The sequence below is a fragment of the Vigna umbellata genome, chromosome 1 (genome assembly GCF_029865625.1).
Source record: "Vigna umbellata cultivar VRB3 chromosome 1, Vumbellata_1.0, whole genome shotgun sequence".
NCBI lineage: Eukaryota > Viridiplantae > Streptophyta > Magnoliopsida > Fabales > Fabaceae > Vigna > Vigna umbellata.
This window is the reverse complement of record NC_142165.1, coordinates 75612899-75623209: the sequence shown is the minus strand read 5'-3', so window position 1 is coordinate 75623209 and position 10311 is coordinate 75612899. Positions and strand designations below refer to the sequence as shown.

At 36.8% G+C, this 10311-nt stretch overlaps 1 protein-coding gene across 1 annotated transcript in view; it reads left to right on the top strand.

The window, feature by feature from the left end:
• Nucleotides 1–4625: 4625 nt before the first annotated feature.
• Nucleotides 4626–10311, top strand: part of LOC148206352 (methionine aminopeptidase 1A-like) — a 28146-nt gene continuing 22460 nt past the window's right edge. Inside the window, exons 1-2 of the mRNA XM_088104239.1 lie at nucleotides 4626–4778; nucleotides 5198–5248. Coding sequence (XP_087960365.1) covers nucleotides 4708–4778; nucleotides 5198–5248 — 122 coding nt within the window. The 5' untranslated portion in view covers nucleotides 4626–4707. The remainder of the gene's footprint in view (nucleotides 4779–5197; nucleotides 5249–10311) is intronic.

Sequence of the window (10311 nt, the reverse complement as noted above, 5' to 3'; positions counted from 1 at the left end):
ATCATCAAACACTTTATGCAGGACACTTGTTATGAATGGACTGTCCGGACTTAGAATGATTACCGAATTATGGCGGGTCGTGCACTCATGGTGGCTTCTACTGCTTTGCAAAGTCATTGCCAATGAGTTTCATGTTGATTGGTACCAGACAGAGTGTAACGCAGCGGAATAAAGCTTAGAGTAGCAGAAAGCGTGTTCGGTCACCTTTGTAAAATAAATTGGTCTGTTTTTAGAAAATCAATTTTCTTTCAGAAAATTTATTGAACAGTTGATATGCGTAAAAGATAAAAAATGTAGGGAATAGAAAATCACACGAGTAATTTTTATACTGGTTCGATTCAACAAAATCTACATCCAGTCGTTAATCACTATAAAAAGTGATTAACAGTTCCACTAAAAAGATGTTTCACAGATTACAACAAATAGTGAATAAAACAGATAAATAAACCTTCCTTCAACGAAAGAACCGGAAGAAGAACATTCCGCCAACTCGAAGAGAACCGCTCCGACTATCGACAAACGAAACGCGAGCTTCTCCTATTCACGAGACCAGGCAGAGCACCTTGCTAACTCGAAGAGAGCTTGCTCCGACTATCGACACACGAAACGCGAGCCCCTCCTGTTCACGAGACCAAGCAAGGGAACTTGAACTATAGCTTCTGAGAACTTCCTCTGACAAACAGTATTCTGCAAGAGCTTCTGTTCAACTGATCTCATTTTGAACTTCACAGAAACCCAATATATAGCCAGATGTTATGAATATCTAAGGTTAAGTCCCAACTGCCACGAATAATCGATTATTCAAGTCCGTTACAGGTTTTTCAAAAAATGTGATAATCGATTATTCAAGTCCGTTACAGGTTTTTCAAAAAATGTGATAATCGATTATATGAGGTGATAATCGATTATTCCTGGATGACTTTGTCATAATCGATTATTGCCATTCCATAATCGATTATTTCAGTTAAAAATGCAAGTTTTACAAAGTTTACAAGACTTTCCTACTATATTTAATTTCTACAAATTGCTTTTAAATAATTCTAATATATTCTTCAACTAAAACTTCTTGCAGCATCATCAAAACAATTTTCTTCAAGATTTACCAATACTCCTTATTGGTAACATTTCACCCTACCACACTCATGATGTTAGTCTGTTCTGGGCCTTGGAGCATATTGGTAACCTCGAAGACTAAGACCTCCTGCTACTCCTCACGACATGGATCAATCCTCTCTATGTGAGAATGAAAGACCATTGGAGTTTCAGGATAACGCCCAAGACTGAGCTCCCTGCAATCATTCTAAACATACTTGAACCTCACCAAGAGGATTCACTTTTGGAACTTACTTTGAAACCAACACCAAGAAGTTCCTCTGTGGAACCGATTTTACCAACCGTGAACCCATTTGAATCCATATGAAATCCTATACATATAATATTTCACTTTTACATTGCATATAAACATAGATATAATACTAATTATACTTCAAAAGACCACAAACAACTTAACAAGTCATCAAAAATCATATGAAACCATTCCATGTACGTTAACAGACAATAACAGTCCAAGAAGAACCACTAAACAACACAAAACCCCTTAAACTCATACTTAGACAAGGAAAACAACTTTGAAACCATCACCAACAATTCCGAAAAGGTCCAAAACCCCCAAAACGACCTAAAGAACGTCCAAAAATGGTATCCAGAATCCCGAAAACCACCAAAAACTGTCATGCATGATTTTCTAACGACAATAATCGATTATCATGTGATAATATTTGCGAGAGCTTTGAAGAAGATACAACTCTCTGACTAAAATAATCGATTATCAAATGAGATAATCGATTATTCTTATCTGTTTTTGACAACAACCTGATTTTTATGGTTTTGGTTGCATCTTAGACATATGCAAATCATCAATTTAGAATATATAATACTAATATTGATACGAAAACATGTTTATAGATGAAATAGAGTACTATATTGCTCATTTGAATAGGAATTAGATGTACCAAACCAATTCAATTCAAAAGTGTCTAAACTCAATTTTATCATGCTAATATCTACTCTTATCTCTTCCACACCAGATTTAACTTATTTAAAAGTCTAGACACATCATAATAGGTCTAACAAGACACTCTATAAACTTCCCGAGATCGTTCACAACCCTTTCCTCAAAATCTCATTACTCAAAACCCCACTTTTACACTAAAAACACTACAAAATATCCCTAATGAATTACTCCTATTTATTTCATCTCATTTAAATCAAAAGACACCTCTAACAAGTTTCAAATGACATAAAACAAGACCTGAAATACCATGTATACAACTCAAACCCTTATCTTTCAAATTTGCCTATCAAATCTCCACTTTTAACTACGCAAATTCAGAACTTTGATAGCTTAGTGCAACTTGAACATTTTAGTCAAATCACAAGATCAACACAACTTAATAACACACGGTTCATCATCACAATAACATCAATATCACATATTATCATAAAATCAATCATAAACTAACCAAATATACCCATTAAAATGATCCAACACAAACATGCAAGTGAAATTCTAATTAAATCAATTTATCCTACATGCAAGCACCAAACTTATACAACCAACATAATTTAAAGATACAAAACTAGCTTCCCTTACCTAAAACTGTTCTTCACGGCAGCATTCAAGATCACGGGACGTGGAAGGAAACCCTCTTTGAAACCCTAAACCCTAAATCACCACAAATCAGAAAGAGGAAAGAAACCCCAAATTCAAACCCTAAAACGATCGGGAAAGAATGTCGTGTCAGAGTCACCGGAAACTCACCGTGAAGAAGTCGCAACTCTACTATCGTGAAGAGAATGTCGTTGTCGTAGCACCCCCGAACGGAGACAGTTGCATCGTAAAGAGAAATGAGTTTCCTCCTGCAACTCCTTTTCCCTCAAGCCCACATCCTTCTATGACCCTAGGGTTTTCAGAGAAATGAAAGAAGAAAAAGAGAAATTGATGAGAGAAGAAGAAGACAAGAAGGAGAGTGACAGAGGAAAAGAAGAAAAGAACAAGTCTTTACATTATTTTTTTATTCAATTGTAGCATTTATTTACTTTCTTGATGAAAAAGGTTTCAATAAAACAAAATCCAAACTCAATTAAAAGTTACAAATATTTTTAAGTGCACCTCGTACTTCTTAATGAATGAGTTTCAATTAAAAGAAGGTTTAATAGCCAATTTAGTCCCCATTTGGTTGAAAAATCTCAATTTAGTCCCTCGTTATAAAAGTGTTTTACATTAGTCCTAACTTTTAAAATAGTGGGTCAGATTGGTCCCTTTCGTTAAATATAAGTTAACGAAATTAATGGATGATGATGTGACACAGCTTAAAGCTGATGTGTTAGATTGGTCCCTCGTTAGCTTTAAGTTGTGTCACATCATCATCCATTAATTTTGTTAACTTATATTTAACAGAAAGGACCAATCTGACCCACTATTTTAAAAGTTAGGACTAATTCAAAACACTTTTATAACGAGGGACTAAAATGAGATTTTTCAACCAAAGTGAGGACTAAATTGGCTATTAAACCTTAAAAGAAAGATCAGTTAAAGTATATATATATATATATATATATATATATATATATATATGTAAAATAAAATATACTCTTCAATTTCAATCCAAACATATATTAACACATGTGAAAAATGTAAAGCATGTCTGCCTTATGATTTTTATCCATATATATTAGTCCTAAGCTCGGATGAGGACAATTGAAACTTTAGCAATATTCCTTGGTACTTCTTCCTGCACTTTCAAGTAGATCATTGTCTCCTTCGGCAAAGTAAAATGTAAAAGAAAAAAGAGAGAGTAAAATGTTAAAAAAAAACTTAGGTAAGAAGTAATTATTATTTATCAAATCACATTTACTTTTACTTAAATATTTTCTGTTCTTTTGCACCCCTACCCTCATGTTCAAATTTTCATTTTTCTGTTTGTCTCTTTGCTTCGTTGTTGTGTGGTGGAGAATTTTACTTGCTTTTTCATTAGTCTTGAATGGTTCATTTTCTTCTTCATTTGACATCATACAGATATAAGAGTTTAAGTTTGTTTAGCTTAATGTAGTTATTTAAGCCATACGCACTGTTTAGGAAACAAAGTGGATTTCAAAAGCTAGCCAAAGTCATCGGATTTGGGTCATCAGATTTCAAAACTAATCGATTAAGAAATCCTGTTTATGAAAAATGTATTAGAAAATACACATGCCAATAGTAGAAATGTTAGCATGGAATTTTAGTTGTGACGTCAACAAATATTTAACACCATTAAGTAACACACATTACATCTATTTATTTTTTAAGTTTGAAAATCAAACTACATTAAAATCTGAAATAAAAATAAAATTTAATTTTACAGTTTAGAGACTTAAATCATATTTAATCTTTTAAAAAAAACATATAAGGTAATTTTTACTTTTTTAGCCTAAGAAAATCTAGGATTTATGGGTTTTATGGGATGCAGGAAGAGAAAGGAGGTGCAGGAAGAAATAGCGGAAGGTCCAATACGCGTAGTAGGAAAACAGAACAAGGTTAGGCCCAAACTGGAAGACAGACTTTTGCTTCACCAACACGAAGTTATAAAATGTTTTCCTCTTTCTTCGGTAGATTGTTCTATTTTCTGTTCCTCCTCAGCAACCCTAACTTTAAGCTCTTGGCAATCGATGGCTGATGAATCTAATGTGCCGGAAAACACCCTCTCTTGCGCTAACTGTGGAAAACCCGCCAATCTCCAGTACTCTTTCTTCTCTATTTTTATCTCTCTCTGGTTTATTGCTCCTCACTAGTAACAATAACTGTGGCCACACTTTTTCTCTAATTTATTTTTGTTTTGGATTGGATGTTTTTGTAATTGATATGTGGCAAGGTGTTAGCTTTTGGCTTTGATTAAAAGAGGGTTTCTTGGTTTTAGCATAATAAGTTGTTGTTGTTCTTGCTGCGGCGGGAAGCTTGTAATTTTTTATTTTTTCCTTCACCCAATAGTGTTGCATTGATATGCTAGTGATTTTGATCATTTAGTGGTGAGAAAAAAGCAATCTTCGGGTTGTTTATGGTGATGTTGCCATTGAGTGATTATGGTTTGGTATGATGATGATAAAGAAAACTTGAAAGGGGTTATTTTTAATTTACTTTTTTTTTTCATTTTTTCCTCAGGTGCCCAAAATGCATGGAATTGAAGCTTCCTCGTGAAGGTTCTGCCTTCTGGTTTGTGACTCTCCCTACTTTACCTGTTATATTTGCATTTCGAGATCCTTTGTTGTTCTGTTGTCATGATGGTAGTGTGTTTGTACCGGTGTCTAATTGCTATATTTTTGCCAAACCAAATATAATGTGTGTTGGACAACTGTTTAAAAGTGAAAAACCATGTGGAAGCTGTATATAACTACAAGCTTCTCAATAATCTTGGGAAACCACATCTAAAATAGATTTCCGTTTCACTTGGAACCTCTTTTGGGAGATATGTTAAACCCAACATGCATTGAGTCTCAATGGATGATACAATTTGATATAACCACTAAGGCTGGGTATAATGTGTGAAGGATAGAAGGAAACAGAGTAGGAATTAGTTGTTAGTTGAATTGTTAGGTGGAGTGAGACTTACTTTATATTCTTGGGGGGTGTAGGTAGGGGATGTTTAGAGAATTGTTGACAGGATCATTACCATCCTGTGTGAAGGGGAAACCTTTGGAGGAGAGAGGGCTCTCCTAATTTTGTATTCTTTTCAGTCTTTTTTTCTAGACCTTGCTTTCGAGTTAACTCGGAAGTAAACTTGTTTTTTAAGTAAACTCGATGGAACGGACTTGTAAACTAGAAGTTTCATGTAAAATCGTGATTTTGGAGCGATTTTGCAAGCTTGAAAAGGGAAAAAATTAAGAAAAACAAGCTCATTTTGGGTTTAGGGTTTCATGTCCTGATTGACACGGTCTCTCTATGGCCATCTCATTCGCCATCGCCTCACCTCCTTCAGGTCGTTGTCGTGCTTGTTTGCAATCTCTTTGCGCTCTATTCATGGTTGTTGTCACGCCCCATTTAATGCCTCTGTGTCTCATTAATACACCCACGCCCCTCCACGTGCTGTGCCATTAATGTGCACTTTCATTCTCTGAATCTCTCTGACATGTGTCACATCGGAAGGTTCTGCACTCAATTCTGGAAGCCAGGTGTCAGCACAGGAAGGAACGTCCGTATGATTTGGTAAGAGAATTAAATTTCTCTGAAAAACTCTTCCCCTCCTCTGCGTACACCTTCCTCTTCCCCAGAAATTCAAAATCTCCATTTTTCTCCTCCTTCTCTCTAGAACCTCCACCTTCTCTCTACCATAACTCACTTTCTTCTCCTCCGATTACGTTTCAGAGACCACAGAAACGTTCCCTGCACCAAGAGCTTCAGACTGAACCGAACAACTTACAGTTCTGGTAAGTTTATTTGGACGTTCGTTTCTAGAAGTTCCTGCAAACCCTATTCCGTTGCATGCAAAGGCGTGGACTAAGTCCTTTCTTTTTCTTTGGTTAGTTTAGTTGGAAAGTGTAAGTGAAACGCTGAGGGAGTCTCGGTTAGACGAATCAAGATCCACTCAGTTTAGGACGTTCACTACAATCCGGGTAAGGGAAGTTTTAGTAATTTAATTTAATACTTGTTTGATGTGTATGAAAGCAATGAAGTGTACTGGATTGTCTGAAATGCATGAAATATTTGATGTTTAAGTATGCATGAACGAGCATGGTTGCACTGGATGTATATGATGAATATTGTTTGAACTGTATGCTGAGAATGAAACGTATGATTCGGAGTATGATTAAATTTCTGTATGGTTTGGGATGATAATATGAATCATATGAAAACTGTAAAGTTATTGTAAAATGATAAATCTGGAAATTTTCATATTCTCTGCTTGATAATGTACGCTCGTCATCGAACGGTCTTATACCGTTCGGTTTCCCTTGAAATAACTTAGAATAAGAATTCTTTCATTTGGAAAGGATTCTGATTAAGAACGAGCGTCCTTTGAGTGAAGGGTTAGGTTCGAGCGTTCGGCTCAGCCTAGCGTGTCCAACGATTGAAATAAATTGAAGTATTTTAGTAACGCTCGGTTTTATATTCCAGCGTTCGTCATAGGTAGCGCTTAGTCTTATACTGAGCGTTCGTCCAAATGAGCTCTCGGTCTTAGATTGAGCGTTCGTCCTAGTTAGCGTTCGGTCTAATACCGAACGTTCGTTCTAAATGAGTGTTCGTTCTATTTAGTGCTCGGTCATTTACCTAGCGTTCGTCCTAGTTAGCGTTCGGTCTAATACCGAACGTTCGTTCTAAATGAGTGTTCGTTCTATTTAGTGCTCGGTCATTTACCTAGCGTTCGTCCAAAGCAGAGTTCGGTTTTATAACTGAACGCTCGTCCAAATGAGTATGTGGTAAAAGAACGCTCTGTACTATACCGAACGTTCGTTCCTTCATAAATTATCAACGAGCGGTAATAGCGTTCGTTCCAAATTTGAAATAGCGTTCGTCCTTAAAATCTAAATAGCGGTTGTTCAATAATCCTAGAAACGTTCGTCCAAGATTTCAGTGACGTTCGTTCAAAAGTTTCATTTAACGCTCGGTCGTTGACTAGCGGTTGACTCTTGAATTAAATCGTGTTCAGATCCTTTATCTAAACAATTTGTGATACATCTATCCATTTGATTCGTTCCAGAGTTATTGAATTTAAATTATTCTAAGTATTATCCGGGTCGTACTGAAGTCAGTTCATTTAACTGATTCAAAGGAGTCTTTCTCGGTCTCGCTCTCGACGTTCGTCCTCGTTATGAAGGGGAGTGAACGTTCGTCTTTTTATGCAAGTGGAACATAGAATGAAAATGTATTTAAGAGGAAGAATTAAGATGTGCGAACACTATAAGAGTTGAAGTTATGATTATGGTTTTTGAACGAGCGTTCCAGGGAGGAACGACTCTTGGTTGGAAATTGAGATTTGTAAGTATGAACGTGGTAAGCTTAGATGGTGGTTCATCCTGATATTCCGTGAGTACTCGTTCTCAAGTAGAGAGGAGTATGTCATACGTGGGAATGGCAGGAGGTCTAGTCCATAACTGTAACTTGGACAGAACAGACTAACCTCAGGTGGCTACTGATGAGCATTCCAGTTACCCCACCTGAGTGCACGGACGCCTTAGCTACACAGGATTCATACAGTCCGGACGGTCGGTCTAGTATCAGGGTTTGGATGGAATTATTGTATGAATTGAATGTACATGTTTGTGAATTTGCTTGCTGTATTTAATAAGTATGAAATATATATTTGACTTGAATTAAATTCAATAAGCTTACCCTTGCACTTTCCTTGCGTTGTCTGTATATGTGTATCCGTCTTGTCCTTGCTATGATCATCCGTGTGGATGTGAGCAGAAGGTGATACTTTCCTGGAGCAAACACTTGAAGAAGAAATCCTAGCTGAGGAGAATCTCGTTGAAGTGGAAGTGAAGGCCGAGCAGTAAAGACGTTCGGTTTTTGGTTAGAGAAATTAGAATAGCGGGTCAATTAAGCGAGCGCCCTTTTGTTGGTTGTTTATAGTTGGACGTTCGGTCATTATTTTGTAAACCGTTCGTCCTAATTCTTTTTGTGAACGCTCGTTATTTTTGTGTGTATATGTAAGGCCGTTCGGCCATTTTTGCACACTGCTCTCTTTAATTGTAAAACTGCTATATAATATTAATACATGTTAATATTCTATTATATAGTTGCTGACTGTATAATTTTGGGATGTTACAGTTGTCGTCATGCCTAGTTCGAGCTTACCGTCGTGCCTGTCATCGCACTCGAGCGTCTTGTCTCCTGGGCTCACCTCCTTCCACTTGATAAACTTCTTTAGTCAAGAAGTTGATCAACCCTCTCTTTCTCTCAAGAACACACAAACAGAACTGAATAGTATGTATTTTATTGATGTATGAAAGAATTCAGTGTACAAAGAATCACCCCAAGGAAGCCTCTCTACCTCCACTAGAACAATTATCCAGACTATACCAAATGTACAAAATCACTAACTACTCCCCTTTACAAAATACCTCCTCTTTATAGTATTTACCCCTTCACACTACTAACTAACTAATCTATAGATCATATATTAGGATTAAACACTCAAAACTGACAATTCAACATAAGTTCACATTAACATTAATGGAAAACGTAATTAAGGGAACATTCAATAGCATCCAAGGGAAATAAATCCCTTCATACAAGATAAACCCTGTCCAAACTTAAGAAAATATAACACACCCACCAGAAGGAACATTCTCCTCCTTAAAAGATAACCCTTATTAAACTGAATAACTACCTTTAACCACCCCTAAACTGCCCTAAACTTCCCAACCACCATTAACTATCATGAAATTTCTTATTTTGAACCTTCTTCCTAACATACACCTTAAAGGTCTTATCAATACTTCTTATTTTGAACCTTCTTCCTAACCTCCTCCCCCTTAGGAATAGGTAAGGGTTGAACAAGTCCCTAGGGACAAGAAGCTAGATACTTATGTTGTTGACAGACTAAACACGCAACCACATAGTCTGTCACTATCTTCTTCATGCCCACCCAATGGAGAGATTGGGCAATCCTCCTATATGTTCTATTCACTCCAGAATGCCCCCTGTAGCCTTGTTATGAAATTTTGCTAATAGCTTCGGTATCCACCCAGACATGGCCAAGAGTACTAGCCTTCCCTTAAAATGCAACTTCCCATTCTCTAGTGTATAAGCAGAGTGGGAATTCGGATCTGCTTTCACTTCTATAATCTTCTTCAAGCTTGCATCACCCTCCACCTCCTGCACTACTTCTTGAAACCCTGGCCAATGGCTTGGTAATCATCTTCAAGACCTTATCTTCTTCCTCCAATTCCTCCCCTTTTCTCGATAAACCATCAACTACACGATTGGATGCCCCTGTCTTGTAAACAATGTCAAACTTGTACCCCATCAGCTTGGCCAGCCAATTTTGCTGGTTTTGAGTCGTGATACGTTGCTCTAACAGATATTTTAGACTCCTTTGGTTTGTATGGACTTTGAATAGCTGACCCAAAAGATAAGGGTGCCAATGTTGGATGTCCAACACAAGAGCCATCAACTCTTTCTCATAAACTGATTTGGTGAGGGATGCTTCTAACAATGCCTTGCTAAAGTAGGCAATCGGCCTTTTGTTCTAAGATAGAACAACTCCTATACCCTTTCCTGATGCGTCACATTCCACATGGAATGTTTTTGAGAAGTTTGGTTATGCCAGAACT